Genomic DNA, 27,332 nt, shown 5'->3' on the forward strand with positions numbered 1-27,332 from the left:
GCGTGTATCTTAGGTTGCACATCAGTGAACATTTAAATTACAAAGGAGTGACCCTTAAGACATTCCATTTAATATTCATTAAGATTTGTAGCTAAATGTATATTACAATGCTTATGCTTCAACTTAAGAGATGCACATGTAATAAAACACCTGAGGACTGTAAACAGAAGTCAATAGTGCATTTGCTGTAGTGAGCATTTTCATCATAATGAAGGAACATGTCAACCAGTGCAAACATATGGCTCACTGATGTGTTTTAATTAGGTTTTGGATAGCGACACAGCTCTTTAGCCCTTAGGGTTAAGCTATGTCAGGCTTTGTCTACACATGCAATACTTGCACCCAGCTCCAAGAACCATTTATGATTAATATGAATAGTGTATGACTCAAGAACAAGAGCACAGCATCAAGTATACAAAAGTCAGGGTTTATTTTAAAAAACATGACAATGTGAGTGTCATACTGACAGTAACCAACGTATTCGCAAACAGTGCATTATGTAAAAGTGAAAAGTCTCAGTAAAGTGTACAGTGGTGCTCAAGTCTTACTATACTACCAAGAACTCTGTTGAATCACCGCAGAAACTTATTTGTGAAGCATCACTACACAAACATTTGTTTCCAAAGAGGTAATTTTTATAACAATACATTTGATACATATTTGCCCTAATCACAGCTTGTACATTTTTCCTGCATTATTTTAGAATTCACATTATTCCAGTTGTCTTTAGAGCATATTGGAGAACCAATCTTGGGTTGTAACCGTATGTTTTGTCCTTTACTTGCTTCCCAGGCAGGTTCATCGGAGTTGAGATCTAATGAGCGTGGAACCAACGGCACTCTTTGCTCCTCAAGATTTCACAGTCCAGTCCTGGCTTAGTTTCAGTCCATATTTAGGGTCATTGTCCCGCAGGGAAACTCTCCTTTTGCACAACCTTTAGCTAAAAAGTCTCTATTTCATTGTTTGTCTCTAGTTTTATGATATCCTGTCACATATCTCCATGTTCAAATGCAAAGTTAAAAACTTCAGATCACCTGTAATCAAGACGTCTGGTTTCAACAGTTTAGTTAAAGATAGGTTTTGTAATTAAAGATGTGATCAATTTTGGTCTAATTTGTCGGTAAAAATCCTTAGCCTTAGTGTGCATTTTAACCAAATGTTAAGGTGCTGTTCCACACAGCGAGTTTTCCATCCATCTGGAGAGCAGTTTGTCCCTGAGGAGCTTCAATAGGCTCTTTTTCAAAGTCAAAACATTAGTATTGACAATTATGCATAGAATATCTGCTGTCATTTGTTAAAGACCCACAACATTACTAAATAATGCAAAGTCTGAACTTATCGTGTAGTTTTGAATAAAAAGTATTAAAACAATAGAGTGATGAAACTGAAACAGTTCTTGGTAGTATCCGGATCTTAATACTACAGGTGTGTAGGTCTGAGTGGAATTGTAATCGGTTAATTTTCAAAAGTAAAAAAAAAAAAAACAGCTACAGTTTGTCCTATACTTTAAAAACATTCAGGAATCAGCACATTCTTTTTTTTTTTTGCACGCCATTTAGTTGAGCGGGTTGACTGTGTAAACAACTGGGATAACTTAAACCGCTTTTTCCTTTTAAAACTATCTCATGATACATTTCAGGCAGTGACAAAAAGACATTTTAATGTCACCATGACAGGCATTACATATGGCTTTAAGTGCATTGAAACAGTTTAGGCATTGGCTTTTAACGTTTCCAGTTTGGTACAGAACCTAACCTTTACAAGAAAAAGTGCAAGTTGTGGAAAATGTTCTGAAGAAAGACAGTCACTTTTATGGATTAAGGCTTTTGAGGTTGTTATTGGAAGGTTAAGATTTCTAATTCAAAGTAATAATCTTGAAGATTTTCATTCAAACAAATGGCAGTCACAATGTAAGACATTGGTGACTGAGCTTCCTGTATGACCCACTGATGAAAGCCCTCGCATTTGCAGTATTATGAACCAAGTGTCTGTGGCAACACTCATGGGAAAAAAAATAAATCACAAGCGGCGCAGTTATGGAGCCTTCACTTCCTATGGATAATTGGTAAATACCCAAATCTGATGTGAAAATTGCACATGAATACTCCCTCGTGGTAATTTCCACCGGGAAACTAATAGAATATTAATACCTGAGTTGCCGAGATGAGATAACTTTTGACCTTGTCAACATGGCGGAGCGCAACGCAAGAGTCTGCTTTATTACAGCAACACTGTTTTTGAGCTGGTAGGGAAGATTATGTGTTTCAGAGAAGGGTAGACCAAGCTTATGTAGCTAAAACTGAAATATTAGCCATCTCTTTTGTCCTTTAAAAATATCTACTATTCATGATCTATAAAAAATACAGTATATTATTTACCGTTTGTGTTTTGATAAATCCTCTTTTTGCTGTAGCTGATGAATTAGGCAGTTTAAAATGTTTTTCCCCAAAGTAACAGATCAGGATATGTGGGTCGGCCATGTTTTCATTTAACTACTCCAACAAAGGCACTTGAGCACAACGCACTGATCATCTTTTCCATAGCACGTGAAGGCAGCATGAGTGAGTTTTCCAGACGACGGCCGTGGTTGGCCCGCCTGAGTCGACAGGTGGCACACACGCCACAGACTCACTTGTGTGTGAAGTGGCGAACTATTTATTTCCTGGTAAATGGTTAATGTAGCTGAACGAAGACAGAAAAGAGCGATGACTAGAGATGATGAAACTTTTAAAACAAGTGAAGTGAGATCCAAAAACACACCTGCAATTTTGGCTTATCGCCACAAGTGCCGTCAAAGAGAACAAAACAGATCTTCAAGATTGTAACTTTACCAGCCGTGTCATATTTTGGTACAGGTCAGCTTCAACTGATTTCAGACTAACTGTGCATTCACACCGGGAGTGATGGAGACTATTAAATTGCCCGGAACGGGATTATCGTGTTGCTTGATCTGTATCAATTTTGATCATCGCGTCGCCAGAAATGACATGGCGTATCATCGCGTCATTAACATTGATTTTAAATGGAAGCTTGATGCTTTCGTTGCCTTCATCGCTTTTGGTGTGAATGCCTGATAAGGTCCGCCTTTCAAAGAACAACCACTTAATGAGTACTGCACCTAAATAAATGCAATCAATAGTGCTTTCCTGCAGTATCTGTAAGATTGTTGACTGTGACTTTAGACTTAGAACATTCCCATTCTTCTCTGTGGATATATCCGGTGTGAAAAAGAATCCCTTTCTGGTGACAAGCACTCTGTAAAACATAAGAAAATATTAGGAGGGATATCCAATACAGTGACAAAGGACATTTTTAAATGGAAAACTAAGAAGTTTTCTCAATGTATTCTTACTTACATTCATCCTCTGGTAAAGCATAATTTTCTGTTGTCTCCTCTCCTTCATCTGTCTCCTCTGCCACCTCTTCAGCTGCTGCATCCTGCTGTTCTTCCTCTCCTAACTCTTGATCCCCTCCCAGTCCCCCTCCTTCAGACACCATCTCCTCTACTGGCTCCTCCTCCTCCGCTGTGTGGCTCTCCTCTGCATCTGCTTCCTGGTTCTCCTCCTCAGGCTCTTCCTCACTTGGTACTCCTTCTGCTGTCTTTTCTGATAAGGCCACTGACTCTTCTTTCTCTATATGATCTTCCTTTACGTCCTCAACCTCTTCTGCAGGAGCAGTTTCATCTGTTACAGAGTCTTTCTGCTCAACAGGAACTTCTTGCTGTGCACTTGCCTCTCCTACTCCTTCTGCCTCTGCTTCTTCTTCTTCTTCTTCTGGGTTGGATGCCTCTTGTTCTAGATCTGCAGGAGCTGCCTCTTCTTCAGCTGTGGGAGCTGCCTCTTCTTCAGCTGTGGGAGCTGCCTCTTCTTCAGCTGTGGGAGCTGCCTCTTCTTCAGCTGTGGGAGCTGCCTCTTCCTCAGCTGTGGGAGCTGCCTCTTCTTCAGCTGTGGGAGCTGCCTCTTCTTCAGCTGTGGGAGCTGCCTCTTCTTCAGCTGTGGGAGCTGCCTCTTCCTCCATTTGTCCCCCTAACTACAAGAAACTATACATTAGTTCATAGTGAACCACAGTCTGGACAGAAAATCATTTGCTATAGCGACATCATGTGTCTTGGTAAATGGGTTGAGAGAAAAATGACAAGAATACAAGACTCTATACTATATGAATGTAAGTGTAGATGTGAATCCATCAGAGACACCAGCCAATTAGCTCCTTCAACTTAATGAGATGAAACTCATTATGGTTCCCTTTGGGCACACAGACAGAAATAGTAAAGAGACCATGTGTGCTGACCGTATGTATGCTAATGCACACATGTTCTGCCATCATAGCTCTTTTTTATTAAGATCTACTAAGTCTTAAACATCTGTGACCTATCAGTTATTTATTTCATATTAAGAGAAATTTGATTTAGTCTTCACTACACACATCTCGATTTGTTCAGCAACTACATTTCAGCAAGTACATTTGGTGTTGACGGATATTTCAGCTGGTTGGAGAATTAATCGACCAAGCAGTTTATGAGTAGGATTTAGAATGTTGACATCATCTTACTGCATAGCTTGCTAGCTACATAAAAAAAAAAAGACGGAAAATTGGTGAATTTTTAAGTTGTCTAATGGCAGGGATGCACCAAGCTAACTTCAAAAGTACTAGTGGCGAAGAAGGCTGACTGTTACGTCGCCTGCGTCTTGGCCAAGAAGTGCTTCTTGAATACACTACAAAGAATACAGCTGATGGCCAACTAGCATATACGTTCTGTGCCTAGTCGATAAGTGAGGCAGTAGTCTGTATTCGTTATTCAATAAGGGAAACTGGAAGACCATCAGAACAGCACATGGACACAACCCGCTGTTAAAAGAACAAATGATATGTACAGATATGTCCGTTATTGGCTGGTGTGTCGCTGGTTTCCTGGATAACCTTTTTTCTGAATGTTGTCCAGCTGAACCCTGAGTTCAGAGAGCACAATATGGGCTGCTAGGTTCTGATCCTGCAGACTCTGACGTACCGTATTGAGATGCTCCTCCACACTGGCCTGCTGGAGCCGCTGGGACTGTTCTTTCTCAAGCAACTCTCTGAAAGACAGCAAGTAAAAAGAGCATTCATTTTACACACAAAGGACATTTTATGCAAACCATCCGGCTCCAAATATCATCACTACAATAGAAATGTTTATACAGATCAGGGTAATCTTTCAATGTGAATATGAGGCCTACCGACACTGGTCTAAAGTAACACAGAGACACTGGCAGCCAAAAGGGCTTTGACAAAGTCAACATAACGTTATGGATGAGAGGAGGTGAGCTATTTTCTCCACAGCTTTAAAAGCTGCTGCTTTTTCCACAACCTACCTGACAGTAGCCATCTCTAGTGTGCTGGCCTCAAGCTGAGCCTGGTACGTGTCCAGCTGCTCCTTCAGTCTGAGCATCTCGGCGGCCTGCCCATCCATGCTGGCACTCAGCATGGCAATCTGTCCGACTCCCTCCTCCTGCTTTGATTTCGCTTCTCCCATGCTCCCCGTCAAGACCTGGACCTTCTGTGATAGCTCAGCACTCTGTGTGGTCAGGCCCTCCACCTGAATCCTGACATCCTCAAACTCCTCACTCTTCCCCTTCAGCATGGTCTGCAGCTGGCTCAGCTGCTCCAGAGACACCGTGGCCTGCTGCATCTCAGCCAGGCGGACTTTCATCTCCGTGTGGAGGGACAGCACCTGAGCGGGGAGGTCAGACGTCTTGAGTTGTTCAGCTGTAGCCAAGGCCATGCCCACCTGTTTCTGGGCCAGAGCATAAGAATCCTCCAGGGCATTCAGGCGGGTCTCCAGGTTTTCTGAAACATGCTGCTGCAAAGAGACATACAGGAGATACGAGTCAAGCACACCGGCCACTTAGAGTGACTTTCATTCTCACTGAGCTCGTGCTTTGATAGTTCTTAAGTAGTGTACAAGTGGACTCCAAAACAATGAAAATTACAAGATAAACAGTATGTCACTGTCCAATGATATAGTCTTTGTTAATTAACTCAACAAAACTACATTTATCCTACCATATAAGCGCAATGAATAAAGCATTTCTGAAATAACCAAGCCTTTATCACTCAGCCCTAAACCCCATGATACTGCTGGCATTGGCTACAGAAACATGCTTTCTTTTTTTTTTATCATTGTGATGGTAAAAATCGGTTCATAACTTCATTGAATAATAAGTCTTGTCAATCAATCATATGCTCCAAGAAAGGAAATCTCTAGAATGACTATCTGAGAAGATAATTTCCTCAGTTAAGTATGTTCATTAGGAGCCAAACTCAAAACAGTAAGCAAACCAGGAGTGGGTTGGTTAACCTTTGCAACTGCAATGACAAACACATAACAATTAACTGCTGGTACAGGAAATTACATCTGTAACAAGATCGAGCTAGCAGAGCTGTTCTCATACCTAGTTTTTACTTCATTGAGTGGGTGGACTGAATAGGATTTGGTGCTTTAAAAGATCATGCTCATTTCCCTGTAACTGCCTGCAGCAAATCAGACATAGTTTGAATACTCAGAATGCCACAGGTAGAATGAAAATAGAATGAAACAGGACTCAAGGCAGCTATGGACCTGTTTGCAGCAACATACCAGGGTCAGTTTATTCATGCAGATACATAGAAATATGGGAATATAGCCATTTCTTCAAGTATTAAGACTGGTACTATGGAGTCCTACATAATATTTAGAAATATTAGGTAATTTCAGAAATACAGAAACAATCAGCGCTGTCTGTTCTCTTACAGTCTTTCTGATGACCTGTAAACTGCCTCTGAACTGGTGTTAAGTATCAAAATGACTGCCTAAATTTAGCCCTGGCACACTAATTTGTTGTTATTTTGGCAGCATCCTACACACAGCTCAGGGTGTATGTTCTTGACTGGTGTCATGCAGATATTTTCCATTTGTATTTGAGTCAGTGATGAAGTTCCTGCAGGAGCAATAGGTCAGTACCCCCCATTACATACTTAAGCAGCTGTGTGGAGGATGTTAGAAATAGCAGCGTTTTGTACTCACTCCAGTGAGGCTGTTGGCATTTTGAAATCTGATAGAGGCCTGCAGGTCTTAACTTTCCTTACTTGTAAGTGGCAACTCTCAATGTGAGAGTGTGCCGAGGCCTTTTTCTCATGGCTTGTCAGTTTGTGCAAATTAGAAGAACATGAAGAACATGCGTTTTCATAAAAGATATAGGCCAAGACGCGTCTAGTGCCAGTAATGGCCGCAAAACTCAGGTGATCATCATAGTCCCAGGAGAAAGCTACTTATCCATTTATTAATGCCTTACCTCATTACTTGACCGTCGCATTTCTTCGTGGGAGGACTGTAGTTTCACTATTTTCATCTGCATGCCCATGAGATTGTCTGTTAAGGAGGTTAAAGTTTGGTGCTGCTGGAAACAGAACCACGCGCCAGTGGCCCCGGCGACTACAACCAGCAGAAATAAAACCAAATGGAGTGCGTAATTATTCACCCCATCGCGAACTTCCGAGTCCACAATTTCATTTTTGAAAAAGTTATCTTCGTGCTTGTGGTTGCCCTTTCCTCTCCGATGCTTTGCAGTCATTTTCCCAACGAAGGAACACAATGTTCTAGCCAGGCAGAAAGGTGATACTCAAGGAGCCCGGTGGGTCAACAACACTGGACCGAAGTGTGAGTGCTGATCTGCTTCAGAAGGCTCCTTTGAGCGGCGCCGCACAAATGGAGCTGGATTCAATCAGCGCACGGTAAAGTACCGAGAGGAGAGGCTGCAGCGAGAGTTCTTGATGAAGAGCTACTGAGGTAGAACAGCAGATGAAGCAGGGAGGCGTGATCGTCCATTCAGGAAGAGCATGGGGGGCTGGGCTGCCACCGGGAGTGGCTCCGTCACCATGTGCTGCTGCTGTCGTCTAATGGAAGAACTACACGTACGGTTACTCTGCGCTATTTTTTACTGCAGCTGTGCTCAGAGCCCCGCGTGTGGGTGTGTGCGTGTGCGTGTGCCTGCCTGCAACAACACTCTTCAGTTGTAGGCCACATAAAGTTGGTGGGCAGTAAGAAAAATCTTATTAATCAGTTAACCTGATTGTTTCTTCCTTTTGAAAACGTGGCTATGAGACACATTCAATGACATACACATGATATGGAAAGGGCACATTTTCTAATAAAGGTCATCTGAAATAGCCTATTCTTGGTCTTTGCTGCTTTCTCACACTCAGTCTGAATCTGTTAATCATTTGAATACATTTGTCCTTCTAACTCTTTTTGAGATTATTGTCTGGTGCTGCATTTCCATTTATTTTGTTTCTATTTAATTTAGCAAGTCACATTTATTGTTAATCTGAGGGAAGGGATCTGGCTTTCTATTTCCTGTCATACCTGTTCCACTTGTGCATTCTGTTTTTTGGTGTTTGTTTTGTGCAAACATCCTCCATTGTCCTTTGCAGGGTTGTGGACTGTTCCATAAAGAAAGTTCACCAAATAAGCCTCACTCAACTTCAGTTGATGTGGTTCCATCACACACACACACACACACACACACACACACACACACACACACACACACACACACACCACACCAACACGTACCCCCCACAAGATAAAATGATGTATGGCTGTATGGCTGAGCACTGATAGACCTAGTGAGGAAACACCATCCTAAGGGGGCCATCCTCACCGAGAGATACGGTAAAAGCAGGTTAGACAGATAAGAAGGCCCAAGGCCATTAAGACACTTAAAACTAATAACCTTAAAATCAACCTTAAAAAATGTAGACAGACAGCCAGTCACATTCACACCTAAACGGGCAATTTAAACCCACAGAGGCCCAGGGATATCACCACAACTCTTCCTGCTTTGGGTTGACAGGGTTAGCCACTGTACCATTCAAGACTGAGGAAGGGCATGAGCAATAGAAAACAACTACATTATTATTAGTGTATCTACTGTAAGATGAACATAGTTTGACAAGATGCTGTGCCTTGATAACAACAATCAGCTGGAAAAAGATTAGGTCAAACCACAACCATCGGCATCCTCTGCATTGATTATCTGACTTGAACCATGAAACACTGTAAGATAAGTTTCAAAAACACCCAACGATATATTTTATTTGAGAAATAACTGTATTTTTATTAACAGTCAAATTAATACAATATTCCATTCTTTTATTAGTTTAAATGGTGCATTATATCCAAGCAGAACAACCACTTCAACTCAAACATTGTGTATTAGATTAAATCATTAAAATAGATATTGCACATATCATGGTGCCTGTAGTGTCTTCACTCTGTGTGAAAGAGAGATGAATTGATTTAGCATCATTAAGTGTTTATTTTTATTTTTTATTCCAACTATTCTTTAAAGTACAGGAGTGTTTCTCTCACCTTTGACACTGAGGACGGTGGAGCACTCAGCCCGACCGAGGGCGTTCTCTGCAGTGATGGTATACTCCCCCATGTCTTTGGGGCCTACGTGGAGAATTAACATGGAGCAAACTCCACAGGTGTTTGAGATGTAATAGTTGGTATTAGTGTTCAGGCTTATGTGATTTCGATACCACGTGATACGAGGTTTGGGATTTCCCGTCACTGCACAGCTCATATAGCACTCATAGCCTTTGGGTGCAGTGTGTAGCTTCAAAGGTACAATGAAGTTTGGAGCACATCGCAAATCACAATCCTTTCCGGTCAGTACGTTCACCACAAATTTTTCTACAAGAAATGAGAAAAAGTGAGATTAGGTTTTCCCTAAAGAAGTGACTGTCAGAGGTTATTTGACATGCACAAACACACCTTTCTTCTTCTCCGTCCCACAGGTTGGTGACTCTGATGGTGCAGATATGCCCATGTCGTTTTTGGCATACACCCTGAAATGATATTCCCGCCCGTGCATTATATTGCAGACAGTGAATTTGTTATTGAAGAGTCTGTCAGCCACTGGGGTCCATGTGCATTTGGTAGAGTCCAGTTTGGACACTGCGTAGTGGAGGCGGTCATCATGCTTCTCATCAGGAGAAGGCTCCCAGATCACTGTCACTGTGCCGGGCACATTTTCCTCTAGTTCTACCATCCCCGGAGGCTTTGGATCATCTGCAACCACGATCAATTTTACTGTCCCATCCTTTAACACGTCTTTGACATTGATGCAGCAAAATAAAATCGTAATGCTAGTTTTACCTGTGACCCTGACCTCTGTGCTGAATGTTTCCTGTCCTGCAAGATTTTTCACCAAAATGGAGTAGATGCCAGAATCAGGGCGTTCAGACGAAGGGATCAGCAGCTGGGATAAGCCATCAGAGTTACTGACGGTAACTCGCTTTGTCACTGGCCCATTGTCCTTAAGCCACATAATATGTGGCCGTGGGGAGGCCTGTAAACAGAACATTAGTAATATCTTTCTTGAGTATTTAAGCCCTGAGAACAGCTGTTTATTTTCAGGATGTTACCAATAACAAAGCTAAAGTATAAAACTCACCACAAAGTTTACTGTGATCCTGACAGAGTTCCCTGCCCTCACCACCATGAAGCTCTTCATCTTGTGTTTTGTAAACTTTGGCCTCACTAGAATAACGAGCAAAAGTATGTGTTTTGGACAATATTTAACATTGCAAACATAGTTTTTAAGTCTGTCATCCAGCACCTTGAACATTTCATCCAACATGATCATGTAGAGGAGCATTAAGAAAATATGAATAGTAATTAGAGATATACAGGGTTTTAAAGAAACAGATTTAAAAAAATGCCAAACTTTGCCTCTTAAAGGTCCCATATGATGCTCGGTTTAAGGTTCATATTTGTATTTGGGTATCTACTAGAACATGTTTACATACTTTAATGTAAAAAAAACAAACGTTTTTTTTCTCATGTCTGACTGAATATATCTGTATTCACCCTCTATATGAAACACTTTCTTCTAGCAGCTGTCTCTATAAGCCTCTCTCCCGAAAAAGCCCAGTCTGCTTTGATTGGTCAGCATTCCCGGGTCTTTTGCATCTGCACTATCTATGTCTCTGCACTGTCATTGCATCTTGGGAATGACAGTGACGGCACTGTAAAGGCCCTTTCTAGCTAGATATAGTGACATCACAACCGTACAGAAGTTGTGACGGCTCGTTTAAAGACACAGTTTCTGAATACGGGCTGTGTGAAGTTATCTGTGGATTTAGCGTTTCTTCACAGTATTTACAGTACAGTATATAGCACCTCAACCTGCTTTATAATCAAAGGAGACAAAGACATTTCACTTTTTACAATATGGGAACTTTAAAGTTGCTTCAAAATGTCAATTCATAGCTGCAGCACATTCAGTTTCTAACAAGAGTTAACATACCAGGTGAAGGCATTGCAAGGACATAGTTGGCCAGTTCCTCGGGAGCACTCTCTCCTCCATCGTTAGTCGCAATCACCCTCACCCAGTACATGCTCATGGACTTCAGGCCTTTCGCACTGAAGGAAGTTGTTATGATAAGAGTGGTATTACAGCGAGACCATTCAATGCACTCTGCAGGCCGAATCTCAACAAAATATCCCTTTGCTTCATCCTGTATCCCTGGTTTATCCTCAGGTTTGGTCCAAGTCAGGACCAAGTGGGTGTAAGATGTTTCTGTCACCTTCAGGCCTATAACTTTACCAGGAGGTTCTGTGGTACACACAATATAAAAAAGTCATAATTGCAAACAATTACTTAGATTTTATCAGATGAAATCAGATTAATTATTATAATTCGTACTGAATTTAAAACATTGTTTTGATAAAAATTAAATGTTATACATTTCTTTAGGAAAATCCTTTTAAAATCACATGATTCTAAACATTAAGAACATGAATATGAAAGGATATATGAACATACTATGTTTAGCATGGAAAACAGCTGCAACACTTACTCTTTGGATCCCTTGCAAATACAAACTCTGAGGGGTTACTGTATTCACCAACTCCTGAGAGGTTTATGGCAGTGACTCTGAATTCATATTCCAGACCTACCACAACATCTTTCACTGCATATTTCTTCTCTGGAAGCAATTTCACAACAACGACAATGACAACAAAGAAAACAACAACAACGGCGACAACAACAAAATGTCAGTGTTATGATCTTCAATGCCATCAGACTGAAATAGAGCCAAATAAAACTGCAGACCTTTTATTAGTCCATCCATGGCATTGGCAACGGCCCAGAGATTACTCCCCTTCTTGCGTTTCTCCAGAATATAGCCCAGGATACGGGAGCCTCCTGTGTTACTTGGTGAAGCCCACGAAATGGTGATGCAGTCGTCGAAGGCGCTGACCATCTTTGGAGGAGCTGGAGGACCAGGAAAAGCTGAAGCATGCAGAAACAAATAAAGGTTGTTGTCAGAGAGATTTAACTGTAGTTTCAGACTCTTCTTAGTTCACGTACAATGCAGTATTGATGAACACTAATCTACCAATAGCATTCTACCATTTGAAAATTCACTTTAACGCATGTTACAAATGAAGCAAACTGCTTTGGCATGAGAGATCTGTTGTTTTTTTGTGTTGATTTACATTAAGGATAAATGCTTTTATTATTCTCAGTATTATTTACATCACACTTTTGCTATATATATATATATATATATATATATATATATATATATATGAAGAGGTTTTGGGCTGTTGATCATAGAAAAAAAGCAATATAGTCATTTACAGCCTTACTGCACAAGTTATGTGCTACCTGGTGCATAATAGGGTACAGGCCAGTAGCAAACATAGTGAGTAGTAGAGCACAGCAGGGGGCAGTATGACACTGAATAAACTGATGATCAAAAAGGGCTTTTTCTCAGAACACATTTTGACATGTCATGGTCGGAAAAACACAATAATTGAATTACTGATGGCTATCTCCATTTCCTTACTGTCAAACTGTCATGGCTTATAACTATGGCTAACAGGGACAATTGAACAGAATGGAGCCATCACTGATGTTATTATAACTATTAATAAAACCTGTTCCTTCCCTACTATGACAAGTGAAATGTCAACACTTCCTTTTCAATTTGGATTCAGAGATGTTAGAGCATGTGCATCTTTCTCTGCTGATGTTGTTTCCCTTCTGCACGCACTGTTAATTGGCATAAAGCCACTTCTCTTGAGCGACAACCCATGGTAGCCTACCAACGTGGGATTGCAGTCTCAATGGGGGTCAGGTTTAAGAGCCACTAGGAGTCCCAGTTTGGTAAATGAGTGAGAATAAGTCTTTAGTTTTGATCAGCAGATGGATAAAAGACGTTTTCAGATTAACATAACCGTCTGTAGGTGTTTTGCGTTTTTGCTTAGAGTTTTGCGTCCCTGCTGAGAAACGTGTTCAAAAACAGTGGTAAGTGTTGTCAAACGACTCGAGGAGCTTTTTAAAAGTTTGGTTCAATAAAAAAAAAAAAAGATTGCTTAGCTAACGTCCGTTGGCTCTGTAGCTAGCTTTGGTTCCTTAGTTACCAATTTAATATATATATTTGTATATATGACAGCCAAAAACTGGTGAATTCCAACACGGTTTTTACTACCCAATTCTCTCTGACTTATTGAATGGGTTAACGTCAATAACTACAAAAACAAACATAAGCCAGGTGTAAGCAAATGTTAGAATGCAACTTAAATGTAAGATATGAGCGTGGTGATATTTGGTAACGTTAGTATGCTATTCCATATAGGCTACTAATACGCACATTGGGTTGATAGAGAGCGCATAGGAAACTGCCATTAGCAGTGTTTACCACAGGAGTGTACTACATCAATGCTAAAGACTCCATCAGTTGGTGTGACTTTTTTTCAATTGATTTCTTTAGCTCAGTTTTCACGAATAGTTAACTAATCCAATAATGTAGAGACAAAATAAAGAAGTTTCACCTGATTTCTAAGAGAAAATGTTTTTGAGAAGGGGTGACCCAACGTCTGTTTGTTGGTCTGCAGAGATGCTAATATGAGATCAAAGACTGGTTGTGTGGCACAGCACCAATAGAGTTTTCTTATGAACAAACTTGTGGGCAACAAGTGGATTGTGATTGTGGACTGGACTAAATTCAGACTTGTCAAGGATCACTCAACCTTTCTGTGGAGACTTGACTTGACTTGACACATCATGACTGTTTTTTTCCCAAGCACTACCCTTAATTAGTAAGTGAACGTCATTATTTTTTTTTTTTTTTTTTTTTGCATTATGCTCGTGTTATGTTGTTTTGCTTGTGGTGTGTCGGTCCTGGCACCCTGTGCTTGTTGTGACCTTGTTTCTTTTCTGCTGACTTTTTATTTGTTGGCTGTTGTGCCATCACAAGGCTTACATGTGTAAGAGTTTCTATCTATATCTAAAACTTAGTGAACATACAGTCGGTGACTTGACATTGTCTTATTTTATTTAGCTCAAAGGTTGCGGGCTTTGCTATGATTTTTAGACAATGAATGTGACTTTAGTGTATGCTTATTCTTTTACCATGAATTGTCACGGTCAGAATTAATCATCATCAGTTTGGTATTGTGGGTGAAATTTCAATTTTTTGAAAAATGCCAAGAGAAGAATGGGTATAAGATAAATTCTTGTAATTAAATAATCAACTATATAATTTATATTTAACTGATATTAAAAAGTGGAAGCTCAGTACTGTAGGTGCAGTTTATCATCAATTACATCCCTGTCTTTAGGATTATAGATTAGTGATCAAGCTGAGTTGACAGATATCAAACAAGCAGCCCACCAGTTTGACTCACCTAGTGTGCCGGCTTGCATATCATCAGTCTCCATCACTTCACTTGTACCCTCTGCAGTCACTGCCCGGATACGGTAACAATATTTTCGGCCATGTTCTACGTCTGTATCGTGGTAGCTGGACACACCTGGGATTTCCCCAATTCTCTTCCACGTGTTTCGTCCCACTTGCTGTCGCTCCATTATGTAGTTAATCACTGGCGAGCCACCATCATCTTTTGGAGGCCTCCACCTGAATTCAATACATGCAGCTGAGCTCTCTGTTACCTCTGCGGGACCCAGGGGGGGAGTGGGTTTGTCTGAAACATCAAAAAAGTGTTACAGCATTTAAGCTGTACTACGGAAACAGCATTTTCATTGAGAGATAGTCAGGGTAAAATTTGACAGCTGTTATGCTGGCAGCGATGACAGATTTAGTAGAAATTTGAACACAATAACTTGTCAGTCACTGAAATGTATAACCAAAACACATCTTTAACCTGTCACATTATCACCAACTGGGATTCTGCTTCAAGCAGAGCAAAGACAATCTTGAATCGTTTATGTTGTGTTGTGTTGTCAGTCAGTAGTACAGTAGTTTGAGAACTGCAGTTGGAAAAAAAGAGTACCTACATCTGTCCAAGCACAGATGGGCTCAGTGAAATGTTTCCCCCTTTTCACCTGATGGAGAAAAAACTCTTTGATTTGTATCATTATGTAGATGAGCTATGACGCATTTAACAACCCTGCTTTTTGCTGTTTTTAACATTTTACAATAGCAAAGTACTTCTTACTACACAGTTTGCTGCACAGATCAAATCTTTTAGAGTTGTCCTGAAGTAGATGTTGAGTTAATGGTTTCCTTTTGAATTGGTCTGACATTTTTGTTACGTTAAATGTAAAGCATAAGAGAACATTCTGTGGATTATAAGAGATTTCCTGTATTGAATTTCGGCATTGTCCTTCATTGACTCACCAAGTACAATTAACTGTGAAATTGCCTCAATGAAGCCGTGTTCGTTCTTGAGCTTTATCTTGATCTCTCCAGTGTCCTTCCTCTGGCACCTGGTCATGAGCAAGCGGCTGTGACTTGCAGATTTCTCTATTCTTGTATTGTTGTCTTCTAGGAGCTCTTCTCCTTCTTTGTACCACTTAATCTTTATGGGTTCATGGCCAACAAAATGTAGTTTGAAGATGGCGTTATGCCCCACTTTCACTATCATAGGCTTAGTGAATGTACTGAGGTCTTCAGGGTCAAACCTTGGGGGATCTGCAAAAAAGGGCCACTTACAGTTATCATTTCGGTGGTATTTAGCTGTGATCTGATCTTTTTTTTTTTTTTTATCTCTTACAGTTACTGCATAACTAAAAAAATGATTTTTGTTATCATGACAGATTCTCAAACCTTTGACATTGATCATCGCCTCTGTTTTACGACCTTCTGCCTCAAAGCGGTACTTTCCAGAGTGCTCTTCCTCGCACCTGATTATGACTAATTTATGGAATGCACCATCTTTAGTGACATTGAAATTGTCATCTGGGGATATCTGATAGGGGGCAGACAGATGAAAATAAACAAATCGAGCAAAAACTGTTGATCAGTTATTAAAATCAGCAACACTACATGGCCGAAAGGGCTTCGAGTCCAGCTCTGTCATGTCCCTCTAAGTCTCTAAACAGCTGCCAAATGTTTGAGGTACATCACACATCACTCATGAATCCTTTGGTAATTATCATTTTAAAAAATTATTGTTGGCGGTATTTGCATTTTCTATTACTGAGAGCACAATAGAGAGATAAGCAGGAAACATGACGGGGAAGGGGATGACAGGGATTGTAGTGCCATCTCATACCCAACCAGTTTGGTTCAGTTAAAAAAAACCTCCTAATGTGTTTTTGTTTGCGCTGGTGTGAAACTGGCCTTTGAACTGTGTTGCAGACTAAACAACTGGACTGAGACACCCTGAAGAGAAGGGTCTCGCTCATCAGAAAGTGATCTCCCAATCTGTAAGCACTCTTTTGCCTACAAGATCAGTTTGTAACCATGGTAACGCATGTAGGCGTCACAGATATTTCCCCTGATACAAAAAAAGTGAAAAGAATTGAACCAAAGATATGAGATTGTGTTTTGCTCTGAGCATTTTAGCAACCACACAGTAACTGTTCATCACTATTTTTGATATAAGAAGTCCAGTTACAATCTGGTCTAATGACGATCATTATCATTCAAAAATAGACTATAAATGTGCTCTTTGATGAACACCAACACAGTACCCAAAGAAATGTTGAGGCTGACCTTTACGACTTACCTTTTTGCCGTCTCTGAACCAAGCTCCCTCACAATCTTCACTGCTGAGCTTGCATGTTAACTCAGCAGTCTCATTGATGATGGCGTCGACATCAGACAAACCACAGATGAAATGAACACCCAGACCTAATGCACACAACGGTGAATAGTTAGGGAAAATTATTCATAATTCTTGTTTTTATTTTTTTCTTACATGGGCTACAATATTTTCAAAACTTACCATTTTTATTTAATGTACATCATTTTGATATTCAGTTATGGGGCTGTAGGTTATGGTTATAAATGATTATCTTTTACAAAGCTTTTAGTTCATAAAATGAATTATAACCGTGTGAAGTTATATAACATGCAGCTGAAGCACCATGTGTTTCAGTCATGACACTTTTAGGTTACTTACCAATCACCTCATCTTTTATCAGTTGGCCTCGTCTTTTACGGTGTGAATGTGTGGCAGTGCCAGTTGCATCTGCAGTCTCGTCACTCTCATTGTAGTCTTCAGGAGATGTACTTTCATCTTTTTCAAAGATCAAAATATTCAATCCTGAACACTTGATTGAAAATTATACAGTCTGAGAAGTGGCACATATGATGTTTACAATAACGAGTTATACAGTATGTTGGGCTAATTAAACTGAAATTAAATCACTTACCAAGCACTTTCCACATACATATCTGAAATCCTAGTTGATAACAAATATACAGTACATCTTTATGAGTCACTATACCTGGTCTTCCACTCCATTAAAGAACACATTGCGGAAAATATTAACTGCTAGGGGTGTTGTTTTGTAGCCATTAACTCATACTACATCTCCTTGCAGTATGCACCACTTCTCTTACCACTGACTGCTTTCGGCTTTTTCCGGCTTCGCTTCGAACAACGTGAACGCTTGACTTGGCCGGTGGATTCTTCATTCTCATCACTACTGTCACTTGCTGCATCGCCACTTTCTCCATCACCACTCGCTGCATCGCCACTCGCTGCATCGCCACTCGCTGCTTCGCCACTCACTGCATCGCCAATCGCTGCATCGCCAATCGCTGCATCGCCAGTCGCTGCATCGCCAATCGCTGCAACTCCAATCCCTGCATCGCAGCTCACTGCATCGCAGCTCACTGCATCGCCACTCGCTGCATCGCCACTCGCTGCACCGCCACTCACTACATCGCCACTCTCTGCATCGTCACTTTCTCCATCGCCACTTGCTTGTCCATTTGGATCTTGATCGAGAACAAGGAGAGACATCTCTCTGAGTTCCCACCCAACCAAAGACAGAAACTCTGTGCTTACCTGCATTATGCGCAGCTTTGCCAGTTGGTTACATATCATAATGCTACTTCACAAGTTCGTCGTTAACACTAAGCACAATATCTCAACCAGTTAGGTGAATCTTTACTTAGATTTAAAACTACATTAGACCTACTTGTTCATAGCAATATACCAGATGCTCACTCACAGTCTTGTACACTTTTAATGCTTTAAGAACTTTTAGATCATTTATTTTGTTTGAGTCTGTAACATAGCCTATACTCTCCTTAGATTCTACTAAAGAGGACTCACAGACAATGGAAGCTCCTTAATCAAACAAGTGATTTATGTTGAAAAAGCAGACTAAAGAAAACTAGGAAATCCCATTATTGCCACCATTGTGCATTACACAGAAATGGACATGGACATTACTTTACTGTGTAATAATATATCTTGATGTGCTAACTGTTGTATATATCCTCCATGTAGTCAACATCTTCCCTGTGTTTCCTACCAGATGCACGTTGTTTCTGTTGGACCTTCCTTATGCGCTTGGAGCGTCTGACAGACCCAGTGGATTCAGCCACTTCATTTTGACTTGTGGCATACGTTTGAATCTGGTTGAACTCCCTGGACTCTGCACAGACACAACACATAATCTTTATGTGCATGTTAACTGAGCAAAAAAATATTTCAATAAGTGTTTTCAATTACAAAGAAATGGCCCATTTATGTAATATGGGTAACAAGAGCTTTACAGCCACATTCTTACCATATTCTTCATATGTCTCTTGACCATGTTTTATGTATCTTGAATTATTGGTAGATCCAGTGAAGTCCTCATTCTCTTCAGAATATTCTTCTTCATTTGCATCTGTAGTAAGTCAGTGGTAATAAAATAGTTGAGTTTTAGCCTTCTTGATCAGGTTTGTTGTTGGAACCTCTCTTGTTGACACCATTTCGGCTAATAATAAAGTCATGTTTACATTACCTGGTCTGTAATGTAAATTTACAGCTATAATTTAAAAAGAATGTATTAGAAATTTTAAAGGCATCACAACTAGCCATGAGAGGAACAACAAATCAATCTTCTTCTAATCATTGGCGAACATGAAAGTAAGCCTACAGCAATAAGATGCTAAATTGAGTGATAAACAGCTGGTCATTTATCATCAAGATTCATACAATTCTTATAATTTGAGCATGAGATAAAAGGGCTCTTCTTGGTATGTCACACTTAATCCAAGCACTAAAATATTTGACATCTGTTATGTTTTAAATAAATCCGGACGCGTCCGCTTTTGAAATAACAAGTAGGATAGCAGTCCACACGTTTTGATCATTAACACAAATTTTAACCACCACTGACACTCACTGCAGCAGACGATGAAAATGCATTGTTAGGCATAGATCGACTTTACCTGTTACCTTGTGAAAAGCCGCTTGACCAGCTCTTGTATGTTTCTTGTTCTGGGGGTCATCTACTATCAGTTGCTCTCCAGCTTTTGTTTCACACCCTGAATCATCTAATTTAGTCTCTGTGCCATCTTTTCTTGACCCTTTGCTCCCTGCCGGCTCAGACAGGGCACTGTTTTTTGCAGCATTAGGCTTGTCCTTTGCTGCTGCATTGTTTTTACCCGGTCCAGTGACTGCACTTATTTCACTATCACTTCCACTTGTAGGTACTGCCTTTACTTCTTTCAGTTGTCCTTCTCCTTGTTTTGCTTTTATGGCTGCTAAAATCTTCTCCATCTCCTCTTGGATTTTTATTTGTTGCTCCCTGGCCACCTTCTCAAGGTCAATCTGTGCTCCACCAGCCAAGGTAGTTTTACGAGCGTTCTTCAGTCCAGCAGATGCAGGGTCACTCTCAGCTTAGAGGATATAAAATGCAACAAACATGAACACACACACAAATCATTACTAATTATGGCAGCAAGTAGGACTACTTAAGCACACATTGTTGGTTATTGGTGCATTAGGCTCTAAGGTGTTACCTTGAACAACCAGCCAGGCACTGCAGGACGTAATGCCAGCCACAGCTGAGTAGATGCCTTTGTCCTGCTGGTTGCAGTCCTTAATCAGCAGCCGGTGGATCAGTTTGTGGTCTGACACGGTTATGCTGTATTTCTTTCCATCCTCTAAGGCCCTACCCTTGCCCATCCATGTGATCCTGGGTAGTGGGTGAGTCAGAACACAGGCAAAGAGGGCGTCCTCTCTTTCTTGAGCTTTAAGCTCCTGGATTTTGATAACAAAGTCCACATTGGAAACTGTAAAAAAGCAACACAATTCCGTCAGTGAACCCAGCCATCAATTCATTTTGCTACACAAAGCAACTACAGTAAACAGGACAGTAATGGTTAAAAAAACATTAAACCCCCATTATGAAATGGACCTTAAAGGAAGTGCTAAAACAGACTTGATGGATACACATGAAAGACACATTTTTCCGAACTTTCTACCCAAAACACTGTTCCTTTTTTTGAACCTACGTTTAAACTCTGTAGAGAGGAGGGTGGCCTCTTCATCCTCCAAATTCAGCCCTGTGTCAAGGAGGTTGACAGATTCATCCACCTGTTTGAGCCCTGTGTCCTTTTGCACCTGGTCCTTCGTCCTCCCAGCACCTTTAAGGCTGTGTTTCTCTATGGCGTCTTCATCATATGGAATTGCACCACCCTACCAGGTACACAGAGAGGTTACACACCAAATCGAACTTTCGTATTGCAACTAAGGACAAGATCTTTTTACTTTCTTGTATATTGTACATATTAAAATGAAAAATGTTTACATTCAGTTACTGATGTGAACTTTGCACTTTATAAGTGCAAAATACGTTTGAGACATACACAATGATCCTTGTCCACTTACATTATTACTCCTTAAATGATAGGCACTCAATAATTTACTCTATAGCGAGCACTAAATTTACATTTCAGACATTTGTGTATAATTGTCAATCTGCATGTGAAGTCTTTCCATACAATTTGGCACATTGCACTATTGATGGCAGACGCAGCGTACATGTCATGGAAACTATTATAGGTATACTTTATTAAATATTGAGTGGTTACACAGTTGATGTAATAGTTTTACAAATAACTCAACAGCGAAAGAGAGCTAAAGCAGTCTCACTGTGCATGTTTAAGATAAGTCTCCCACTCTAATGAAGCCGATGTCATCTTAAAAAAAGATAAATATAACTTTTTTTTTAATACTCGCAAGAGATGGAAACAGCTGATTGGGATAGGAGTCAGAGACAGTTGGAATTATTGAGATGCATGAGCAGTAACAATGGACAATACAAGTAAATATTTCAAATGCAGCGCTGTTGGTCTGATTACTGCATTTGAACTATTAAGTGATCACAACACAAAATAATAAGCTAACTTTAGTGAATATTCTACATAAACATGAAATGTCAAATCCGTCATAACTTGTTAAGACCACCTGTAGACCAAGCTGTACTGGTGATTTACCCGGAGATGATGCATCTCCTTTAAGAGATGACCGTTTTCATACCTTACACTTATTTTGCGCCCTCTCCTTCTTTTTCTCTTCCAGTTTCTTGAGAATCAAATGTAAGTCTGCAACACCAAACTCGGTACAGATGCGCTCGTAGTCTTTCCTGTCAGCGTTCAGCATCGCTTCCCAGAATCTTTCATCAGCTTCCCCTTCTTTTTCCTCTACTTTACTAAAGGTATTACGAAAAAATGTTAAAATATATTTATGACCAGACAAAAAACAATGATAAAATACACACACATGATATTATTTTATTAGATAATTTCATATCATGATGTCTTTTTTCTTACCTTCTCCGCAGCAATTTTCTCAAGTCTGATGGATTTTTCGAAGCTGAAAGCAGAAAAACCCACTCAGATTTGTTCATGCCTTTCACAGCTTTACTGTAGATTTGAAGTCAGATACAACAATGGGGGAACTACACACTGGTAAGTGTTGAAATAAATTACGATACCAATTACAGATTAATCGGGTCCCTGACATAAAACCAATATTCACAATAAGGTTTCTTAACTGTGAATTCTTACCCTCAATCACATTTAATGTTACTGTGCAGACAGCCTTGCCATATTCGTTCCCAGCTGAGCATTTGTATGTATCTGTTTCTTCACCAGACACCTTGATAATCTGGGAATACATGTGACATGGAAAATTATTAAATGCACAGATTAAATCGACACATTTATACAGTTTTACTGTTAATACAGTAATGTTTAAAAACTCAGTATGAGCAGTAAATACTCATAAGAAATCATACATATAAGAATTTTTAATGTTGAATGTGAAAATAATTAATAATAACTCACCTCTAATATATGCTCTCCAGTTGATTCATCACATTTATTCTGAAATTTGGCCTTGTCTGAAATGGGCCCTTTAGTTCTTCTCCATGACACCTCTGGTTTTGGATCCCCTGTGACCACAACCTTGAAAACAGCTAATTTCCCTAAAGGATATATGAAAATACTGCATCTTTATTTTCACATCTATGATTTCAGACAGTGTTCATAATTAGGAAGACAGTGTTATGAAACCCAACCAATCAACCTCCCTTTGTTTCTTGGATCAGTCATTTATTGTCATGCACCTCTTTTTGATGACTTCACAACTGCCTACTGTATCAGTTGTTTTATTGCCTTCTTTGTTATAATGAAACACACCTTCCTTGATAGTAAGTGGGACAGGTTTGCTCTGGAAATCTGGGGTGCTTTTCCCTTCTGGTATGTCAACTACATACTGCGTGATCATTACTCCAGGAGTCTTGGATCTGCTCCGGATGACAGCTAAACGAAGCCAGCAAAAATAAAAAAATAAACAGTCAATTATGAGCATAGTACTTTTCAATCTGAAGTTAAGAAGAAAACAGAACAAAACAAAAGCACAGTAGGATTTGAAATACATATTCAGTTGGGAGTTCTTCTCTGGCAGAACTAAGCAGATTTCTTTTTTCTCTACCAGCAGATGTCAGGTATGTCAAACGTATTCCCAGTGATGCTTTGTTTGTGTGTCTTGACAGAAACATTAGCTTTTTGACAGCTAAACAAATGGCAAGTGCTGCAGACATATCTCAGTCAGTTTCAACCTTGTATGTGTACATACCAGCCCAATATATTCCTTCTATTTGCGAGTTAACTTAAAAGTTACTTTAGTATTACTAATAGTATTAGGTGTCAGCTATTATTCCTAAATTACCCAAATTTGGATAGCCGTGTTATAAACCTCTGGGTCATTTCACTCTTATATATTTTAAATAGCCCACGCGCTTGCTGTGGATGTTTGTCATCTTAGTAGCTTTATCCATCAATTGTGAAATTCTATGCTCATTATTTCAAGACATAATAAAGGTAAAGAGGTAGAAGTTGCTCTGTCATGACACCAAAAACATGATTTAAAACATAATTTAATGTTGCATTTCTACAAATGTACAAACATTTTAGAATGTTTCATCATTATATATGTTGAACATTTTTACAGAGAGGCTAATGTATGGATGTACATATACGGGCTGCGTTTAATTTCATTACATTTATTTTCATTCTCATTTAATCTGCCAGTTATTTTCTTGATTAATGGCTTGGTCTATAATATTTATAACCAGATGAAAACCCTAAGATTTTTCACTTGCAGTGATAGAAAACAGAAAATCAGCAAACAATTAAATAGGAGAAGCTTAAAGTACGGCGTGCATCTTTATTTAAGAAATGACTTGAAACGATTAATGGATTAACATTTCAATAGTTGTAGATTATTATTTTCACGACACACTAAGTGATTGATACACTAATTGTTTCAACTCTTGCAGGCATATTCAATACATACAATGCCCACAATGTTTAATGAATGCACATTAATTCACTCAAGCATTTCAAACAGCAGTATATGAGATCCACACTGTGATCCTCTGCCTACCTGCTCTGCAGCTGAATATTTTCTTATCAGGCTTTCGATGTGCAAAGATAGAGGATCACACAGGCGTCAATGAAGAACAACATTAATCCAAGGTTTAATGATTATTATGACAAGGACTGAAATAGGAAAACCCCCACCCTGTCAAATGTGTAACTGAGGGCGACTGATTTGACAAGGTAGTCAATAGATATTTCATGTTATCAACACAAAGACAGGACAGGCCACAAGCAGACACAGTACTCAATAATACCTAATGTATTATTCAATATTTATTCCATTATTTATAATAATGCAGTGCAGTAGTGCACGGAGACCTCAACAAAGGTTCTATGTTTGTCTACCAGAAAATAACCAGCCCTTTTACTTCACCTGACTTGTTGCCAGACACCTCATTAAAACGCTGAATGTATTGATGAACGAGGGAGAAACCTGGGCGAGAAGAAATCACACTGGATCAGTTAGAAGTACATGAGTAAATGCTATGTTATGGCTGTAGGACATGAAGTGATATATACTGTATATACTGTCCAACTAGGGGTGCTAATTTGGACTTTGGGATTCTGCAGACAGCTGCGGACTTGTACCGGTCGTGCTGCCATGATGTTACGTGCATTGTGGTCTGTCTACAAAGCATATGTCTGAGCCTGTTTCCACTGCATCCACCTGCGAGGTTGTCAGCTGTGTATCTGCCCAGCACACCTCGTGTGTAGGATGGCCTCCGCGTGTCCTCATAGATATAGTGGCATGTGTTATGTAGCCCTTGCTACTGCACTAGCAAATTGCATGTTCTTTTTTCCTGTTAAGTTTGTTGCTGCTGGATTTAATTGGCTGGTGCTTTATCTCTCCGATAAGCTACTCCAATAAAAAGGGACATAAGGTTGCATGTGTCCCATCCCATGTGTTGTATTTCCTTCTTTTGAATATTTTTTTTTAACTCATAGCATTGATCGGTCAAAATTCTTATTGTCGGTTAACAGTTAATTATCAACATCCCTTTGTCTAACATAACCTTTTAATTAATAGTTGCCTCTGTGAAATTACAGGTTATGTCCTGCAGGCATTTCCCTGTATGGGCAGAAATGTCGCTGATTGTCCAAACCAGGGGGAAGCATTAATTTGCCTCTTTACTTTTAGGTGTATGTTATTGATAGATGGAGAGAGAGAGAGAGAGAGAGAGAGAGAGAGAGAGAGAGAGAGAGAGAGAGAGAGAGAGAGAGAGAGAGAGAGAGAGAGAGAGAGAGAGAGAGAGAGAGAGAGAACTAATTGAGTGAGAGACTGAAATTAACATTTGGCAGAGAGACTGGAAGTATCCCAGTCAGGCATAATGTGGAAAAGCTCATAGAGGCCTGAATAAACTGTAGCACTGAGAGGGTCACAGTAAAGGGCAGCAAGCAGGCAACTTTAATCCATGGATGTTTTCTTTTCATCCTCAGTTTATCACTGAAGCCTGAGAGAGAAGACCTTTAGTCAACTGGCTTTTGAAGTACCTGCTCAGTTGGGAAAACTCCAACTCACATAGTTCTCATGAATTTTATAAGGAGATACTGTACATCATGTGGTTGGAGTGAATGTTTTCAGGTTTAGTTGCCTTTTCCACTGATGCCGTTTGAACTCTTATGTTACTATAGTATAATCAAACCTGTAAAAAAAATGTTTTGGCCACTTGGGGGTCAGTGGAAGGTCTTTTTTTTTTAATCACATTGACATTTTATCGCCTTTAAAAGTTGATATAGCGAACTTGTTAGCAAACAGTTTATTATTTACAACAGTTATGTAGCAACATTATCAATCTCAATTTGGAGTCATGTCCGTGTCCTGAAAATCAAAATGTCCAAATTACCGCTGTTTTTGTTCTCTACTAACGGAAATATTTGGCTCCTCAGCTGCTATATACACCACTGTCTTCTCCAGCTAGTCTCTTACTGTGTTTGTCTGCTGTTTGGTGCTGTGCAGGTAGTGTTTAGTGTTTTAGAGCTTTTTCACTGAAAACTGCAGCAGCTGTTGACCAATAAACAATGAGCTGAACTCACTAGCACCTTAAAGCTGAGGTGATCTACAGATTTAGTTGATGATTCTCTCTGTTCATCACAATGAGCAACCCCTTTCACATTATGTTTTCACACTGATTTAATACATGTTTTGAGTCATATTCACATGATGGTAGCAGTAATTCAACTTTAAAATGACGAGATAAAAGATGGAGTAACCAACATTTTTAGCAGAAAGAGAATATCATTAAATACCTTCATATTCATGTGAATATTTGATGATATAGTCATTGAGCATATTAACAATAAGTTAACAGAGACCAGGCTTTCATTTTCTGCTTTAAAAACTGTAATTTCCCCACAATTTTTCTATAAAGCAGTGTTGAAGCCTGAGCATTACTCAATTTGCTGATACAACAAACCCTTCATGTTTCAAAGTTTTAAAGTAACTGCCTTGATGTACCAATCTGTCAGTGTGTACAATATGGAGTGCTTTTCTACACCCTAAATTGTTTGTTGACTCAAGCAATATGTTATGTTTTGGCAGGATTAGTGGGAGCTCATTTTCCGCCACTTTTGGTGATGAATTAACTTGCACACAGTTTACTGTATATGAGAATTGGATTAAATTGGTTTGCTCACATCAAAGACTAATGCAGTCTTTCATTACATATAATCACAACCAAATAGTGTTCTAAAACAATGTTGCCAATGTTGTCTTTTCTTTTGTTCAAAAGATTCACTTGTTACGCTATACAGTTTTTAAATGTGTAATAGTTTCAGTCATTGCAGGAATTGTACAGCAGAGACCAAAAAACATTATATTGTTTTTTGATTATAGTGAAAGTATATAACTTACTGTTTTGGCAATTAGGAATACACTTATAGTCTCTCCCATTTAATATTCATAATAGATGGACACAAGACCACTTAATTATTGCTTAAATTAGTAGAATGGAAAAGGAATAAGCAGAATACAAAGACATTTTAAGACTAAGGTGGAATTGCAATACTGTACATCGTCTGTTGGTAGTGGGACCAGTGTTCTTCGCCCTTTTCCACATTTTGGCAAGGGTTAACCGTCAAAAGGGGGACCTGCAAATGTGAGCAAATGTGAGCATATCCATTAGTACCAATGATAAGACCATGATATGACT

General features: G+C 39.6%; 2 protein-coding genes across 3 annotated transcripts; both read right to left on the reverse strand.

The window, feature by feature from the left end:
- Positions 1–406: 406 nt before the first annotated feature.
- LOC310951216 (uncharacterized protein) lies at positions 407–7,893 on the reverse strand. 2 transcript variants are annotated; one of them, XM_083919338.1, is made up of 5 exons: positions 7,311–7,893; positions 5,352–5,836; positions 5,009–5,075; positions 3,357–4,029; positions 407–3,255 (listed from the first exon to the last, which is right to left on the reverse strand). In XM_083919338.1, coding segments are annotated over exons 1-5 (1,506 nt in total). In that variant the 5' UTR covers positions 7,590–7,893; the 3' UTR covers positions 407–3,253. The 2 variants fall into 2 exon arrangements, with proteins under 2 accessions (XP_083775464.1, XP_083775463.1); XM_083919337.1 differs by having other exon boundaries at positions 5,352–5,839.
- LOC310952013 (immunoglobulin-like and fibronectin type III domain-containing protein 1) lies at positions 7,693–24,786 on the reverse strand (the record flags this gene model as incomplete). Its single annotated transcript, XM_083920500.1, has 26 exons — positions 7,693–7,911; positions 8,381–8,457; positions 9,389–9,715; positions 9,797–10,093; positions 10,181–10,373; positions 10,479–10,564; positions 11,334–11,642; positions 11,887–12,015; positions 12,144–12,323; positions 14,726–15,022; positions 15,679–15,972; positions 16,108–16,249; positions 17,012–17,136; positions 17,408–17,524; positions 17,851–18,231; positions 18,774–18,896; positions 19,681–20,130; positions 20,254–20,526; positions 20,749–20,932; positions 21,776–21,947; positions 22,069–22,111; positions 22,306–22,405; positions 22,585–22,724; positions 22,939–23,061; positions 24,557–24,616; positions 24,720–24,786. 26 exons carry the CDS (start codon positions 24,784–24,786, stop codon positions 7,693–7,695), a joined length of 4,908 nt encoding a protein of 1,635 aa, XP_083776626.1.
- Between the last annotated feature and the right edge of the window lie 2,546 nt (positions 24,787–27,332).

Source organism: Echiichthys vipera (assembly GCF_963691815.1).
Source record: "Echiichthys vipera genome assembly, chromosome: 9".
Lineage (NCBI taxonomy): Eukaryota > Metazoa > Chordata > Actinopteri > Perciformes > Trachinidae > Echiichthys > Echiichthys vipera.